Source organism: Spermophilus citellus (assembly GCF_964194105.1).
Source record: "Spermophilus citellus genome assembly, chromosome: 8".
NCBI classification, from domain to species: Eukaryota; Metazoa; Chordata; class Mammalia; order Rodentia; family Sciuridae; genus Spermophilus; species Spermophilus citellus.
In genome coordinates, this window is record NC_138189.1 from 152433431 (window position 1) to 152452024 (window position 18594).

At 36.2% G+C, this 18594-nt stretch overlaps 1 protein-coding gene across 6 annotated transcripts in view; it reads right to left on the reverse strand.

Moving 5' to 3' along the window:
* The window catches only part of AFG2A (AFG2 AAA ATPase homolog A), a 271565-nt gene that overhangs the window by 155426 nt on the left and 97545 nt on the right, over positions 1–18594 (reverse strand). For 4 of the 6 annotated variants that reach the window (XM_081303101.1, XM_081303100.1, XM_081303099.1 and 1 more), the window contains one exon: positions 7481–7607. The exons of the other annotated variants lie outside the window; for them this stretch is intronic. In XM_081303101.1, the coding sequence (XP_081159227.1) occupies positions 7481–7607 (127 nt within the window). The remainder of the gene's footprint in view (positions 1–7480; positions 7608–18594) is intronic. 6 annotated transcript variants of the gene reach the window in all.

Sequence of the window (18594 nt, forward strand, 5' to 3'; positions counted from 1 at the left end):
GGGTTGAGCATGGTGGCAGCATGTCTATCAGCCCAGCAACTAGTGAGGCTGAGACAGGAGGCTCCCACATTCCAGGCAAGTCTCTACAAAGCAGCAAGAGCCTCTCCCAAAATAAAAAAATGAAAATGACTGGGGATGTAGCATAGTGGTCAAGCACCCTGGGCTCAATCTCCAGATGCATATCCCTCGGCCCTCAAAGGAAAGAGAATATAATTCTGTTCACCTTCTTCAAACATCAGCACTTTATTTTATTCACCTTTCTACAGAGATTACATACACTACACCTTTTGTTTCAACCCTATTATATCAAATTCTCTTTTTTTGCACTTTAACACACATGCACACAATCAAAACCTCCAGAAACAAGATTTCCAAAAACATCAGTCTTATAAGTGGCTTCCTGTTCTCTTTTCCATAAAAAGCATAACTCTGAATAAGTCTGTGTTTAAGTATCTCAGTGAATACAGAAACAACTTGCAACTTTTAGGTACAAATTTTACAGGCATAACAGATTGAAAAGCTGTGTAAAGAAAACCATTATTAAATGAAACATAATGACTAATTCAAGGATCTGGTTCACCTGTACTATCCATTCCAACCTAGCATTAAAAAAGAAAGCAGTGGCTAGGGTTGTGGCTCGGTGGTAGAGAGCTTACCTAGCACATGTGAGGCACTGCTAGAAATAAATAAAATAAAAGTACTAAGTCCATCTACAACTAAAAAAAAAATTTAAATAAAAAAAGAAAGCAAAGTACATTTCCATAATTTTAGTCATACTTTATTACAATGAAAACATATTACAAACTGTCCTTATCATAGATGCAACAACAAAAAGAAACTCATGTTGCTGAATAACTTTTCTAAGATTTATTCATATAGTCTCTATCTGCCTTTTTTTTTTTTTTTTTAACTAAGACACAAATTCTCTAAGAATTATTCCAGCACTAAAATTCTTCCTGCTCTACCCTGAACAAACGCCAGGGAGGGAAGTCTGAAAGCACAATGCCCTCTCTGCTGAGGTGGCCCTGAGCCCCAGGTAGCAGGGATAAGGCCCATGTTGGTGGGCTCCTAGAGCCTGGGAAGGGAGCAGTGCAGCAGAAGCCCTGTCTCCGAATGACGAGAAGCATTTGCCCAAAAGAAGCATGCAACTTCCTTTGCCTTTTCTATGAAAAGTTTTTTGTTTTTCAATTGTCTTTTTGTAATGGCCATGTTTTATTAAGGTATACTTCACATAAGGTAAAATTATTCTTTTTAATTTTTTAAGTTTCTGATTGGATACATATATACAGCCCTATAATCCCCACCACAACAAACATACAAATTCCATTATCACAAAAAGCTTCTTCATATCACTTTATGAAAAATTCTCTTAGGCCCACATCTCATTTCTGACCCTATAGCCCTGCTGTTCCAAAGTGTTCTATAAATGGAATCAATAAGTATACTGTCTACTAAGCCTTCTGTATCAGGCTTTTAAAATTTATCATAACATTTTTGAGATGCATTTGTATTTTGTATATATTAGTAATTTACCACTTTTATGGCTTAATAATATTTCACTGTATGCACATGACATAATTTGTTTATCCACTCATCAGGTAGTGAATATTTGGGTTGTTTAGGTGATTAAAAATAAAGCTACTATAAATACTTCTCCATAGGTCTTTGCATGGACAAATGTTTTTATTTCTCTTGGGTAAATACCTGGAAGTAGGTAATAGCCCCCTTCCAATGATGTGCACTTAAAAAAAAAAAATCATCTAAAAACACTAATGCTTGGGAAGGGTTGTGCCTAGCACAATAAGTAAAAGGCTCAAAAAAAAAAAAAACCCACAGAACTCTACAAACAATACAAGACCACTTTTACTACTGGCATATATTTAATTATAAGAATTAATTTAAATTTTTTTAAAAAAATTTGTATCTTTGCTTAAAAAGTAAATAAAACTACTACATTGGCTGATGGTAAATATTACTTTCCTAAGAGAGGATACATGTACGTGCAGCACTAATCCTGCACAATTCCCTGAAATCAATTTTAAAATAAACTGTACACTGAGCATGAGTGTTTATTCACACTTCAACTATTATTTTTTAAAGCAAAGCTAGTTCCTCATCCCCTTAAGCTGCTCCTCTGAACAGAGGGGATGAGCTTTGAGGAGTGGCAGGGTCTGCACTCAGAGAATGTTTCAGGTGAGCACCACCATCTTGTGTTGAGACACAGAAACTGCAATGTTAAGGCCGTCCTCAAGTAGCATGTCAAACAGCAGGAGCGACACAGGCCAAACTTCCCACATCTGCTGGGGTGCACATGTCACCACAGCACCACAGACTTAGTTGAGATTGTTCACATTTTATGATTATAATGTATTAAAATTTACATGTATATTTCGAATCAGATTATACGTATTGCAAAGAAAGGAACTGAACATTCTTTCATTACATGACCCTGATACTTTCCACACCCTTTCAATAGACAGACAGACAGACAGACAGACAGACACACACACACACACACACACACAAATATGCCAGACATGAAAATGGCACTTCATTATTATTGATAATATTCTCTATGCACTTTAAAAATAGTTCCCCAAATTAGCCCTTTTACTAATGATGTGAAAATATTGAATTCATGACTTTGGATTTGGTTTGGCCACACTGAACATTAGTTTCCATATGGGATTTTAAAAAAATTGACAATATAAAGCAAGAAGTTCTCTTCAAATTTAGAAGTGATTCAACTTTAAATAATGTATTATATACTTCTGTTCTAACTCAAAAATTATTTTTACTTTTTTGGCAGTTTTTTGAAATAGTTAAAAGCATATTAAATAGACCAAAATATTATAGGCTGATCAGACATCTGTGAACGAAGAAATATGCAGCTTAACAAGTTTTCCTTTTTCAAAGAGTAATAAATATTAAGTGAAAAACTCAAAGTATTCTTCAACTGTCAACTGAAGTTTTTGTTATACAACACCAGCCTTAAGGCTGATTTATGGCTTGTTCCCTGTTTTTCTGAAAATTACATGGCTACAAAGAAAAGTGACTTTTTGCACACCTGGATATTTGCTTGTTTTATGATCTGTTTGAAGGAAGGAACTTTACAAGTAAGTATGGGAAGGTAGCTACTGAAATAAAAACCAGAAAGCAAAAACCTGCTTGGTAAACAGCATCCTTTTATGTAGCATTTGAAATCTCTTATTGTCTGTCTTTGTAGAATTTGAATGATGTATCAGAAATTATTTAGAACATTTCTGATAGACACAGAAAACTAAGAGGCTAAATAATTTCTAAAAACACAATTTGTTAGTAACAGAGCTAGAATCAGAAACTGTGATCTCTGCTTCTGCCTGCCTGCCTTGCTCTTCCAAGGTCTGTATCTATCTCACTGTCTCTCTTTCAGGCCTTTCTACCACTTGCTGCATCTGCCATTCCTGTCCCTATTATCTCTGTCCCCTGTTACACATGTCAATCTCATTTCCTCCAGATTCATTACCTTGATCTTGCTGTTTGTGTTATATAAAAGCCCCTTTCTAATGCTGTGCACTTTCAAAAAAAATAATCTAGAAATACTAATGTTTGGGAAGGGCTACGCCTAGAACAATGTAAGTAAAACGCTCAAAGAAAACTAGACAACTCTTCAAATAATACAAATAAGAGACCTCTTTTCTCACAAATTCATGAAACTGCAGTGGTAAAATAGAGCCAAGAATCAATATATACATATTTTGGCTTTTTCTTTTCTTTTTTTTTTTTTTTTTTGGTAGTGGGGATTAAACCCAGGAGTGCTTAATTGATGAACCACATCCCCTAACCCCTTTTTATCTTTTGAGGCAGGGCCTTGCTAAGTTGCTGAGGCTGGCTTTGAACTTGTGATCCTCCTTTTTGGCATCATTTTAAAGCTGAATCAAACTAAAATAGTAGGTTTTAAATATTTAGTGCATGAGCACAAGCACAGTATTCAGCTTTTTCACATTATTACCTTCCATGAGCCAAACACAAAAATAATTCTGAATCCCGAATTATTCAAGACTTCTACATAACTTCCAAAGTTTCCCTCATTTGGGAATCTTTTCCATAGATGCTTTAAATCAAATTTTTAAAATTCTACAAATTACAAGAAAATCACTATTGTAAATATAATTTGTACAATAGCTATTCTTAAGAGTCTTTTAAACTGTCAGGCTGGGATTGTGGCTCAGTGGTAGAGCGCTTGCCTAACATGCAGGAAGCACTGGGTTCAATTCTCAGCACCACATACAAAAATAAATAAAATTATTATGTTCATCTACAACTAAAAATATTTTTTTAAAAAACAGTCTATTACACTGTAGGCATAAGTTCTAAAGTACCTGAAGAGACTAAATATAAAATTATTCAACAAATTGAAACCAGTTTGAGGCCTGTTTAACACCCAACAGAGAAGACAGAATCCTTTTTTTTCCTTAAGATTCAACATCAAGGGCCAGGTGTGGTGGCACACACTTGTAATCCCAGTCACTTGAAAAGCTGAGGCAGGAAGATCATGAGTTCAAAGGCATGAGGATGTGGGGAAAAGGCAGACTCATAAAGTGCTGGTGGGACTGCAAATTGGTGCAGCCACTATGAAAAGCAGTATGGAGATTCCTCAGAAAACTGAGAATAGAACCACCATTTCACACAGCTTTCCTACATCTTCGTTTTATACCCAAAAGACTTAAAATCGGCACACTATAGTGATCCAGCCATAACAATGTTTATAGCAGTACAATTCACAATAGCTAAACTGTGGAACCAATCTAGGTGCTCTTCAACAGATGAATGGATAAAGAAAATGTGGTACCTAAACACAATGGAATATTAGCCTTAAATAAGAATGAAATTATGGTATTTGAGGGTAAATGGATGAAACTGGAGAATATCATGCTAAGTGAAGTAAGCCAACCCCCCCAAAAAACAAAAGCTGAATGTTTTCTCTGATAAGCAGATGCTAAGCCATAGTTGGTGAGTGGATAGGGAAGAATGAAGAAACTCTGGTTTGTGTAGAGGGGAGTGAGGGGAGAGGTGGGGCTGTGGGGATGGGAAGGATGGTAGAAAAAGACAGACTTTATTACCCTACATATATGTTTGATTACACTACTAGAGTGACTCTGCACCATGTACAGCCACAGGAATGAGAAGCTGTGCTCTATTTGTGTAAATATCTCAAAATGCATTCTACTGTAAAATAAATTAATAATAATAATAAAAAAAAGCTAGCCTCAGTGAGGTGCTAAGTAACTCAATAAGACTCTGTCTCTAAATAAAATGCAAAAAAAAAAAGGGGGGGGGGGTTGGGGATGTAGCTCAGTAGTTAAATGCTCCTGAGTTCAATCCCTAATATGTATTAATTAATTAATTAAATACATAAAGAAATAAAAAGATTCAACACCAATGCACAAAATGTCAAGGATTGAACCCTTATAAACTCCAATAGCCTGGACATTTAACTGTGATTGAGCATTAATAATAAATTAGTTCCTTGATGTTCTGAAGTCTCCCGATGCTTAGGAAATCCATACTAATATCAATCTAATGAGTCTACATAATCCCATTAAAGTTCAACTCTCCAGTCACGTCCTGTTACTCTTATGCAAATGGACATGCAAGGATGCATCTTCTCTGCATTCATCTATAAGCTGGAGGAAGGGCTAAAAGGCCTATGGAGACTACAGCAAACCACCAGAGACAACAAGTAATTACTTCACTCAGCCCAGTGTGCTACATCACAATTAATGAGTTTAACATGTAAACATGACATACCAGGAACTAGAATAATATGATTTCTGAGCTATATGTCTTACTTCCGCAGGAAATTTCAGCTTCAGTTTCCCCAGATTATATGAAACAAATATTATCCCCCAAACCACACCAAATATGTAAAACACATGGACAACATGAGGATATCAATCTTACTCTGACAGTTCAAGAATTTTCCCCATTCTAATCTACCACCCCAAGACCATCTGCATAGAGGGATATGGGTTAACAGGCAACAGGAATGTAAAATATGTTAGTTAATGAAAAGACCAAACATCTGGATGAAATGTAGCAAAAATTATTATAATATTTATCTCTTTGACATTAGAATAGCCTAAAAATAAATCTCTACAACTTAACATCAGCCCTATAATTCTTTTGTCATCTATTTTATTCCCATCATAGCTACTTCTAGACTAGAAAAGTGATAAAAATGATTCATTTCACTATAGAAAGATGTCGTAAATGTTTATTTAAAGACTGAAAGGGAGAGAAAAGGGAAATTGCATGGAAATGAAGGGAGACCCTCATTGCTATACAAAATTACATATAAGAGGTTGTGAGGGGAATGGGAAAATAAACAAAGAGAGAAATGAATTACAGTAGATGGGGTAGAGAGAGAAGATGGGAGGGGAGGGGAGGGGGGATAGTAGGGGATAGGAAAGATAGCAGAATACAACAATTACTAATAGGGCATTATGTAAAATTGTGGATGTGTAACCGACGTGATTCTGCAATCTGCATTTGGGGTAAAATTGGGAGTTCATAACCCACTTCAATCTAATGTATGAAATATGATATGTCAAGAGCTTTGTAATGTTGTGAACAACCAATTTAAAAAAATAAAATTAAAAAAAAAAAGACTGATTTTATTCTACCAGCACTCATTGGTAGTGATTACTTGAATCTAACTAGTATGACATAACTAGAAATTTACATTAAAGTAGATGGAAATGCTGAAAACATCTTTAAAAAATAAATAAAGTAGATGGAAAAAAAACCCAGAATCTTAAAACTTCGATTCTCTAGAGAAATACAATGAAAATTCCATGCAAGAATGAAGGAGAAGGCACTGTAGGGTTACAAAGAAGTTTCATTAACATGGAACCATGAGCAGTTAAAAAAAAAAAAATGTACACACACACACACACACACACACACACAGCTTTTCTTTTTTCCTTTCCTTTAATTTAAGATCCTTTACAGGACAGCAGCCTTGGACCAGCCCAGCTGCCCCCTTTTCCCATTTATGGTTACCAAGAATAAAGGAAGGCTGTGCTGGGAATGCAACACCCTGGGACAAGGACAGGCTGCAACAGCCCAGGCTTGTTTCTAGTCCTCCTATTTGGTGTCTTCTACCAGCTTCCCCAGGAACCGAACCTACAACAGGTGACTTCTCAGGGAACAGAGACTTCATCTGCCCAGGCAGCTTCCCTGTACCCTAGGGGACTGCCTCACAATGAATCCTAGGCTTCTATTGTCCCCTGCTGCCAGTCTATAAGAAACAACAAACAAACAAAAAACTCTGCTGCATGTAGGTGAGCAGGGAACCTGTTTCACCTCCTCCAATATCCTGTAATGAAAAACTAATTACAAAGTTATCTGACCCCCTCTGCACCCTCCCCAAATCACACAAATAAAATCAATGATCTCATTCTTGACTTCAAGACATCCACAATACCTTCTTTCTTACCTTGTCTATCCTGTCAGGGCGATTAGTAGCTGCCAAAATTGTCACATCCTTTAGCTGTTCGATCCCATCCATTTCTGTTAAGAGTTGAGCTAAAACCCGGTCGGCAACATTCCCAGCACCTAAGGAACTGATTTTTTAATAATACAGTTATAAAAATCTGTTTACCTAACCCCTAACACTTGTTTTTAAAAAGATGCTTTAATCTACAAGAAAAATTATGTCCAGGGGCTGAGGCTGTGGCTCACTGGTAGAGCGCTTGCCTAGCATGTGTGAGGCCTGGGTTCGATTCTCAGCACCACAGATAAGTAAATGAATACAATAAAGGTCTATACATCTAAAAAAAATTTAAAAAAAGAAAAATTATGCATAGTTTAAAAAACAAAAGGCATGTTTAACAACTCATTACCTATCAAAAAACAATATTCAAATAATTTCCTTTACTCCATCACTGAAAGTAATTTTCTTTCCAATACTGAAATAACAGACAATAAATGAGTATCAACACCAGGAAGCAAGACATAAGATTATTTTAAATGATTCAGCAAACACATAAATAACTATTTAAACAAAATTTACATTCTGCATAGCAAGCATACTGATAGAAATTGAGAATTTAAAAAAGATATAACTCACTCATTCCCCAAAGCATGTGAAAACAAAAATATTACACACCCGTAACGAATGTGTCATTTCTAACATTTCTTGATCTATTTAAACTTTAGGGACATGTTCAAAGCACATCAGCAGGCAGGCAGCTATCTCAATCCCCATTTCAGGAAAAACAGGCAAAGAAAGCATGTTATTTTTTTCTCTTGGTTTACATATCAGGTCAATGCATTATCCTCGCTTTAATTAAATCAAATTTCTTCTGATCATCAAAAAGTTCTGAAGATTATCTTTAAAGAAAGAAACTCCTACTAATGAACAAAGCCCTGATATCAAACAATCAAGATTACTAGAATAACAATTCTCATTAGCAACAGCATGGATTTCCTAAAATCTATTCAGAGTAGTGAAATTCTGAGAGGACAATTACAGTGGAACAGCACTGTGGTGAATTATACATGCAGGTTTGTTCAGATGCACTTGGGAGGGGATGAGAGGACACAGAAAGAGACACACCCCATGCCTGGGCCTTAGTGCCTGTGACAGACAGTAAGAGGAACTCAATATGACCACTGTGCTATATATTTAATAACAAAGTAATCGGGGTCTCTAAATGACAGTAGACTTAATATTAAGTACAAGTCTAAAAATCTGATTTAGCATATCCATAGGATAGTATTCTCTAACTCACAATAATCAAACAGACATGAGGTTTCTATACAAAACAATATGTCAATTTATGAACTTACATGGTACTTTTCAATGTTTCAATAATATGGGACTGAAAACCAATGAACAACCTGCAAGAGGCTAATCTGCAGACAAACTGTTAATTAAACTCTACCTAAAAGCAAATCTGAACATTTTAAATAAATGGATTCTACAGAGCTTCAAACAAATCCTCCATCATAAAACTTTTCAACATGAATGTTTACCTATTAATCAGGAACAGTGAGAAAAACTCTTCCTTCATAATTACTACACACACAAATTAAAGGCAAGGAAGGCAATAGAATATTTTTGTAGCTAAAAGGAAATAAGTTTTCCAGGAACAGGAGAAACTTTAAATGTTTACTACTATGTGAAAAAAGCCAACCGAAAAAGTCTGCATATTGCATTATTCAACTACAGTAATTTTGTAAAGGAATGTATAGGACATTCTGGAGATGGCAAAAATATAAAGACAGCAAAGGAATCAACTGCCAGGCATTCAGGAGGAGGAGTTAAATGTTAAGTGTCACTTTTTGTTAACACAGATACTCCTCTGCTTACAATGATTCTTACAGTGTTCTCATCTCCAAGACATTCATCTGATCAAAATATAATTCATACTCTTCCTGAAATTTGCTATGGAAGTGGGGAAAACTAAAAGAAGAATCCTCTTATCAATTTCCTTCTGTCTAAAATTCATTTTCGCAGGTGGTCAAAATATTCATCACTGCTTCATCAGGAAAAGCCAACTCGTTGCACACATAGGTTTGCTGGTCAAAGAAATTCATCTTAAAAGACAGTTACATTGGATATGACAGGTCCAGCAATGTGATCTAAAGGGTTAAAAAACAATATGCTCATGAATTCTTAAGTTTTTTGAATACAGGCATTCAAAAGTTACATGACCATGTGTAGTGGTACATGCCTGAAACACCAGTGGCACAGGATGCTGAGGTAGGAAGATTGCAAGTTAGAGGCTAGCCTCAGCAACTTAAGTTGCGAGACTGTCAGCAACTTATTAAGAACCTGTCTCAAAACAAAAAGGTTTAGAGATTTAGCACAGTGGTACAGTGCCCCTGGGTTCAATCCCCAATACCAAAAAAACACTCAAAAAACAAACAAACAAAAAAAGACACACACCAAAAAATTCCATGAACTATTCAATACTTACTATAAAATAGGTTTTGAGTTAGATGATTGTGCCCAGCTTCAGAGTCATCTAAATGCTGTGAGTATGTTTAAGGCAGACTACACTAAGCCATGATGTTCAGTAGGTTAGGGATATTTGATGCACTTTCAATTTAGGAAGGGTTGATCAAGACAGAATTCATTGTAAGATGAGGAGCATCTGGGTCAATAAAAGGTGACACTTAGGTCTAATTTATTCTGTGCCATGCACTTAAGTATTAGTTCATTAATCCCAGTAACAGAGCAACAAGGCAGACACCACTGTGAGGCGAAAGAATGAGGCACAAGGAGGGTGAGCAACTTGTCCACAGTGCACAACTAGCCAGGAAAAGAGGCAGGGTTTGAAATCATTTGCTCAACTCCAGAGCCTGTACCTGTCTCATCATACTACAAAGCTGAATGACTTCAAAGAATTTTGTAAACCAAATACACCAATGTGCCAGTGTACCATTAAAATGGCTATTGCAGCCATCTTTAAATCACCATTCAGGAGAAAAATTAAAATCTCCTTAGTAACCTCTAAAGGAAATAATTAGTTGTACTGATAAAATATTAAGAAGTTATCACCAAAACTTACCCATTTGATGAATGTCAAGAATCAATAATGCCTTGAATTTTCTAGCTATCATCTATTTGATAAACTATGCTATCACACTGTGATTAATATTCAGCATGAACCTAAGAGTAAATAAGCTATTTTAGATAATTAAGCTGTGCTATAAAACGCAGACAAATACACAGTGAGGTATCACTCTCATTTCTTCTAGACCCGTGTAAGATATATATGTTCTGCACAACTATAGATCTGTATAAACTGTTAACATAGAGAATGATGGATGTATTTTTCCATTTTTCCATGGACTTCCCAATAAAAATTCCAAGCTAACACAGGCAATACTTATTATTAATATTTTTATAGTTTTGGCTCAAATATAGCATCAAAGAAACAACTGATCCTTAAATTCAGTTCCATTTACATCCTGCAAAAGCAACTCTTTGAGAGTTTTTTCTCCCTCATGAACTTGCACAGACTGATGTTATGAACATAATCTGACAATTATTTAAAAAATCACTACACATCAGATCAAATTCATTTTCTGAAATAAAGCTGTCTAAAAAATGAAGCTCAGAAAGGGTTTTTTAAAACATGTATCATTTTCTACTACAATAGAGCTATAAAAACTGATAGAAAAAAATTCTGTAGTAACAATAATAAATTGTTATGCAATATACTTTTTTTTTAAATAAAACATTCCAGAAAAACTTTCACTGAGTTTTGAAGGGATGCTCTGAAACTGAGAAAGAGCTTTGATATGTGCTAAACTTGGGTTCAAAAGCCACTTTTACAACATATTTTTTAAATAACTTTTTGGGAGAGTTGCTTAATGTCTCTAAACCTGTTTTCTCAATTGAAATGTGAAAAGGGCCAAGCAGACAAATGCCTGTAATCCCAGCTAGTCAAGAGGCTATGAAGGATGGTCCCAAGTTTGAGGCCAGACCAGACTATTGGTAAGATCCTGTCTCAAAATTTAAAAAAAAAAAAAAAAAAATTAAAAAAGGCGGGGGATATAGCTCAGTGATAGAGTGTCCTGCATTCAATTCCCAGTACCACTACCAGAGAGAGAGAGACAGACAGACAGACATAGAAAGACCATACCTTCCTTCCAACTATCCAAAGTTTCTGTCCTCCCAAAATTTATATGTTGAAATCTAACCCCAAGGTGACAGTAGGAGGAAATGGTTTAAAGGAAGGGATTAGGTCTTTAGGATAGTGTCCTCATTAAGTGAGATTTGTTTCCCTTTCAAAAGAGGCCTGAGAGCACCCTTGCCCTTTCCACCATACTACGGCAATCTATGAAGCAGTGAGCCCTTATCAGTCACAAATCCAGCACTTTGATCTTAGATGTCCTAGCCTCCAGAATTGGGAAGAATAAATTTATTTTATTTATGGTATTCTGTGTGGTTGCCCGAATGGTCTAAGACACTTCTTCAAAATTAATAAAACCTACAAAGGACTTAGTATAATACTTGGCGTAAAGGAAATGTTGATAGTAGTTATGAGCATTACCACTCTGACTGAGAAGGCACCTATGATCTTTAAAGTTATCTTAATGAATTAAATTAAAGGAATGCCTGACACATAAGTACTTACTAAAATAAAGCATGAATATGATATCTCTTAGAAGATTTTCAGAACTCAGGAATGGCACAGGTAAACGGATACATTCAGATGGACATTTCAGTTCCAAACCTGGCCTATTTACAATATGGTAGAAAGAATCAAACTTCCTTAAACTCTGCCATAAAAACAACCCCCACCCCTTACACTAAGAATAGAGCTGCTCCTCTGAATTCTCCTGCAACCAGTGAACCAGCAGTCTGTATAAAACACAACTGAAGACATTTGTCTCCACAAGAATGTTAGCAGAAACCTGTTATATATGGTGGAGGACTTCACATTTTCATCTTAACTGTTTACTGCCCACTCACATAGAGTAATAGCCTGGCTCTTCTTAAGTCCTCATGGAGTGATTCATTTTAGAACAATAAAAATTTCCACATGAAGATGTTAACTATATTTTCCAGATTTTTTGTAATTTAAAATGATTTTTAGGGCTGGGGTTGTGGCTCAGTGGTAGTGCACTTGCCTAGCATGTGTAAGGCACTGGGTTTGATCCTCAGAACCACATAAAAAATAAACAAATAAAAGTATTGTGTCCATTTAAAAAACATTTTTTTAGAAAAGTGATTTTTTTTAGACCAGGCACTACGGTGTGCACCATAATCCCAGCAACTTGGGAGGCTGAGGCAGGAGGATTGCAAGTTCAAGACCAGCCTGGACAATTTAGCAAGGCCCTAAGCAAATTAGTAAGACCCCGCTGCAAAATTTAAAAAATAAAAATAAAAGAGCTGGGAATAGAGCTTGGTGATAAAGCATTCCTGAGTTAAATCCCCAGTACCAATCAATCAGTCAAAAAATAAAAAATAAAAATCCTTCTAAAACAGGAAAAATATTTTCAGTAACACACCTTCAGAGTGTGTACTTGGAGGCAGAAATGTTTAGTTCAGAGCCAGGGATGGTGGCACACGCCTGTAATCCCAGGGGTTCAGGAGACTGAGACAGGAGCATTGCAAGTTTAAAACCAGCCTTATAAAAGTGAGGTACTAAGCAACTCAGTGAGATCCTGTCTCTAAAAAAATACAAAAATAGGGCTGGGATGTGGCTCACTGGTAGAGTGCCCCTGAGTTCAATCCCCAGTACCCAAAAAAACAACAATAAAAAAAGAAATGCTTAGCCCAGGGAAAAGACTAATAAGAAGAAAATCCCTGGTCTTTTGCTTTTTTGGATTTATACCAAAAGTTTTCTTCACTTGTTTTATTCTACACTTTTGTATCTGTGTGCCTTCTAAACAAACTTAGCTTTTGGGTGTGGGTGGGAGGAGAATTTCATACAGCATTTGTCTTTGATGACTCAGGACCACCATTTATATGTTCAAAGTTACTTACAGACATATAGAACTTGCAACCTAGTGACTTCAGTGCTTACTTACTTGAAAAAAGACTCGCAAATTCTCTGGATGGCCTTCTGGGCAGATAGTAAAATGAAGAAACTTCCACAAAAATTGGCAGTATCTTTTTCAAAATGTTTTCATCGGTCAAAAAGTATGATCTTCATTTTTGTTGTTATCTGTTGTTACCCTTCACTTTTACTAACAGCTACACTATAAAATATACCTATCATTTCTGTATTGTTAGCATAACTGACAAATTTTGAGTCCAGACCTACTTTTCAATTTGTTGTATACAAATACACCTGAATTTTTTTTTAAGCACCATTTAGTACTCCATTCTCTTTAAAGCTGTCTGAAAGGTGAACTGCAAAGCTTATATATGATTCTTTGCCAGAAGACAATGGTGTAGGTGATAAAATTTCATTAGACAGCCTCAGAGTTTAATTGCAAAAGAAAATCTCTTGGCCAATGACACGAAAATGTGGTGAAGTTGAATTCTGCTCATGTCAGAGTGATCAAAATCTCTACTTCCTCTGAGCCTCCATTCCCTCTTCAGACTACTCAGATATTCATGCTATTTGAATATCTGTGTGCCCTGATGCTAGGCACTGTACTGGACATCTGAGAGAAGAGAATAAGAACACTGTTCCCTTCATGATATCTACCAACTAGGCATATAATTTCAATCATAAACGCAAAGGTCCTTCTGGCTCTAACTATCTGTGATTCTGTGTTGTTATGTAGCACCGAAGCAAATTTGCTTAAGTCCTTATTTTTAAATAAAATCTTCACATTCAGAAACTTATTACTGATATCTCTATACACTTCTAAACAAAAAGAGGTAAGAATCAGACTTACTTAATTTGCCATTTGTTATAGGAGGAAACTGTGGTAATTACTGCATACTGCCTGTGCCCTTTATTTCCACAGATCAGTGAGAGCTGGCTGGAGAATACCATAGTGACAGTGTTTGATGGATGGCAAAATAATGTTGGCCAACTGCCATAAGATTTAGTACAAAAGCAAAAACCATAAAACTAATATCCTAGGAAATCAAAATTTAAATACAAATGTTTAATTACAAACATAACGAAATGAAAACCATTATTATCTGCTACAGACAGGCAATACAATAATTGGGGGGAAAAAAGGTTAGCTATGTAACACTGAAGCTAGGCGTCACTAAATAATAAATTTTTCCTTTCAGAAGGCAAGACCCTTTTCTAAATTATCCCTATCCAAAAGACACATAGTGCAATGGACCAAAGGGACAGTGTTATATGTTAAAAGAAGGGCTGACAAACCATAGCCAAAACCCAAATCTGGCCTGCAAGTTGCTTTTCCTTGTAATCACATATTTTCTATGGATACTTTCATACTATGCCAGCAGAGACGAACAGTTGTAAGAAAATGTGTGGCCTCCAATGCTGACAATGTTTACTAACTAATCTGCACAGAAAAGATGTGCTGATGCCTATGTTAAACCTCACTGCCATGAAACTAATTATTATACTGGTTTTATTTCCCAAAACTAAATATTTCATAGAAGGCATGTATTTCTCCTTTAAAATTCCTCAAATGAAATAAAATTTTATTTCACCCTTTTATAAGATTCTTATATCACAGAACAGCATCGTATGTATCCATTTTTTTAAATATTGTTTTTAGTTATTTGGACTGAATATCTTTATTTTTATTCATTTTTGTGTGTTGCTGAGGATCAAACCCAGGGCCTCACATGGGAGGCAAGCATTCTACCACTGAGCTACAATACCAGCTCCTTATGTATCCATTTTTAATTTTAAAACACTTTAGAATACATTTTTAACAGTTTCAAAAGGTAAACTCCTAAATTTGTTTCCTCTTACCTCCACAGACAATACTCAGTTTGGAAGAAAGAAACAAATAACAGTAATAACAAAATAAAAACCTAAAGAGGGCTAGCTAAACACAAACTGCTCTAAACCAAAAGCAGTACCTATTATACTTTTCACAGTCCATGTACAGGTAGGAAAGGCAGCTGCAATGGAAAACTTACACATCTTACAAGAGCAGCAAACAGTAACTTGTAGTTCCTAGTGAAGTGCTGTAACTGGCCACCGCTCTAAGGAAACTCATCTTTTAGCCTATGTTACAATTACTTAACCACAATGTACAGACAAACCCAACAAACAGCATTCGATAATAATAAATCTGTTACATGTTTTCCATTTTGCTTTGCTCTGTTTTCCTTAGTATTTATTCACTGTTAAAACTTCACCAATGTACCAGGCATGATGGCACAGGCCTATAATCTCAGCAGTTCAGGAGACTAAGGCAAGAGGATCATGAGTTTAAAACCAGCCTCAGCAACTTAGTAAGGCCTTGAGCAACTCAATGAGAGACTGTCTCAAAATAAAATATAAAAAAGGGCTGGGGATGTGGCTTAATGGTTAAGCACCCTGGGTTCAATCTCAGGTCCCCCCCCCCACCCCAAAAGTTTATCAATGAGAAAATTCCACATGAACAGCAAGTAAGTACAAATTGAAAAAAACTGCATACCAGGAAATAGCACATTTTAACATAGGCAGCCTAAGCAACACAATGAGACCCTGTCCCAAAATGAAAAATTAAAAAGGGTGGGGATGTAGTCAATGGTCAATAACAGGGGTTAAAAGTATCTAGTAAGGAGTTATTATTGGAGTTTCTTAAAAGATAAAAAGCATTCTTATTTGAAATTTTATTTATTTATTTATTTATTTTGGTACAGGAGACTAAGTCCAGGGACACTTAACCACTGAACCACATCCTCAACACTTTTTATTTTGAGACAGTCTCCCCAAGTTGCTTAGGACCTAAGTTGCTCATGCTTGACCTTGAACTTGCTATCCTCCTGCCTCAGTCTCCCCAATTTCTGGAATTACAGGCATGTGCCACTACACCCAGCATAAAAAGTATTCTTTAAATATTTACAGATACATGCATCCTCAACCTTGAAGGCCCAAGAGGCAGTGGTAGCCATAGTCTAACACAAAAAGCAATACCTGAAGACATGGGTCAGGTTGGTCTAGCCACAAAGGAGTCAATATGCCTCTTCTCTTAAAATCTAAGGGCTCTTATTCCTTCTAAAGAATAAAATGTTATACCAGATGACTTCTAAGAACTTTCCCAGCTACAACATTTAATGATTGTATGAAATTTTAAAACCATAATAAAAATCACATTTAAAAAAATTATATCCCAGCTCAAAAGTGTTATTTAGAGAAGTGGTACCTTAAAGTTCCCTCTATAGTATGCAGTGTGACATCACTGAATGACCGAGGGCCAGGAGTGCTGGGAAAGGGCCAGGAGTGCTGATCACTATTTTACAACTTCAGACCTCTCTGCGACTGCTGCTGCTAAGCCTGGCATCTCCATTTTCAATGAAAGCAGGTCAGAATCTCTTACTCTTAATTCTGAACTATTAAGTGCAGAAAAAGCCACACAAGAAAGCAGTTATTAGCATTCACAGATTATTTTGTGCCTCAAAAGAATAGCAGTTGGTCAGTCAGCTTTTAGCTGAGCACCTAACCTTTTTCATGTTTTCATACATCTAATCTTTTTTTACATTCTACACATAAAACAATATCTCAACTTTTACAGTTTCATATAAAGCACTAGTTAATCTACTGTAATCTCAGTGACTCAGAAGGTGAGACAGGAGGATCAGAAGTTTAAGACAGCCTAGGCAACACAGTGATACCCTGTCCCAAAATGAAAAATTAAAAAGGCTGGGGATGTAGTCAGTGGTCAAGCACCCCCTCCTAGTGCTGGATGAGCAGGGACCAGCAAGGTGAAAGAGCAGACTGACTTCTTTTCGTCTCAAGTAACAAGTGTTTCTGTTTTCTATTACTGAGATTAAAAACTTTTCTTCACATTTTAAATTTGTAAACTCCAAGTCTCTTATAGCTGGAGTTTTCTCAGGAACATCTCCTTTCCTTACTTCTTTTGTTTTTTAAAGAGACAGGGTCTCCCTATGTTGCCCATGCTGGCCTGGAACTAACAATCTTCCTATTTAAGGGTCCCAAGTAGCTGGGATTAGAGGCATGAGCCAGTGCACCCACCTTCATCGTATAGTCTAAGGCAGCATTTTTCTTCAGTAAGGCTACATAAAATAATGACATCTGAGAACTGATGGCATTTCATACTCATGAAATACCATAAAGCCTGGAATCTGCAGAATACTTATTTCTAAGTCCCAAATTTCTTTCTTTTTTTTTTTTTTCAAATCAAACAACAACTCTTTTAACATTTATTTTTTACTTATCGGCGGACACAACATCTTTGTTTGTATGTGGTATTGAGGATCGAACCTGCACCGCACACATGCCAGGTGAGCGCGCTACCGCTTGAGCCACATCCCCAGCCCCTAAGTCCCAAATTTCCTCGACTAGAATGTAAGATCTGCTGGTGTTGGTGTAGGATTCAATTCTATCTTAATTATCATATTCCTATCTATTGTAAGTTATTAAAATTTTAAAAACATTTTGTAGAAATTACTGGAAGCAGCTTTAAAGTTTCCTAAGCAGTTCCTGAATGCTAGGTACTTTGTGAATCACTCCTGATGCATATAGTTCCACTACCTATAGTTTGCATTATTATTAGAAACCAAGGCCCTGCATTCTGTTCACCATTTTGGCCCCCATACAAAGCCTGCAACAGAAACAACACCTAGTATGGATTTACTGAGCAAGTAAATGAATGAACACTCTCAAAGAGACTTACAACTGCCCAGTGAGGCACACGGTGTCATCACTTACAGAAGTCACAGAAAAAGCACAACAGATATAAGCCTGAAAGTTAATTACTTAGACATGACTATGTGGTATAACACTTGAGATAATAAGTGCCTCAGAGTATCCACTCTGGAGTCAAAACATCTGAATTCAAATCTCAGTTCTGCTATAAGTGATGCTTGTCCATAAGTGCCCAGGCCATCCTGACTTGGCTGTGGATCTCAAAACATAAGTAAGGCATTTATCTATCTGCATGCCCAAGTTTCCTCACCTGAAAATGGAGATGAGAATAGAACCTACAATTCCTGGGGTTAAGACAGCACAAGGTCATAATGTGGTGAAC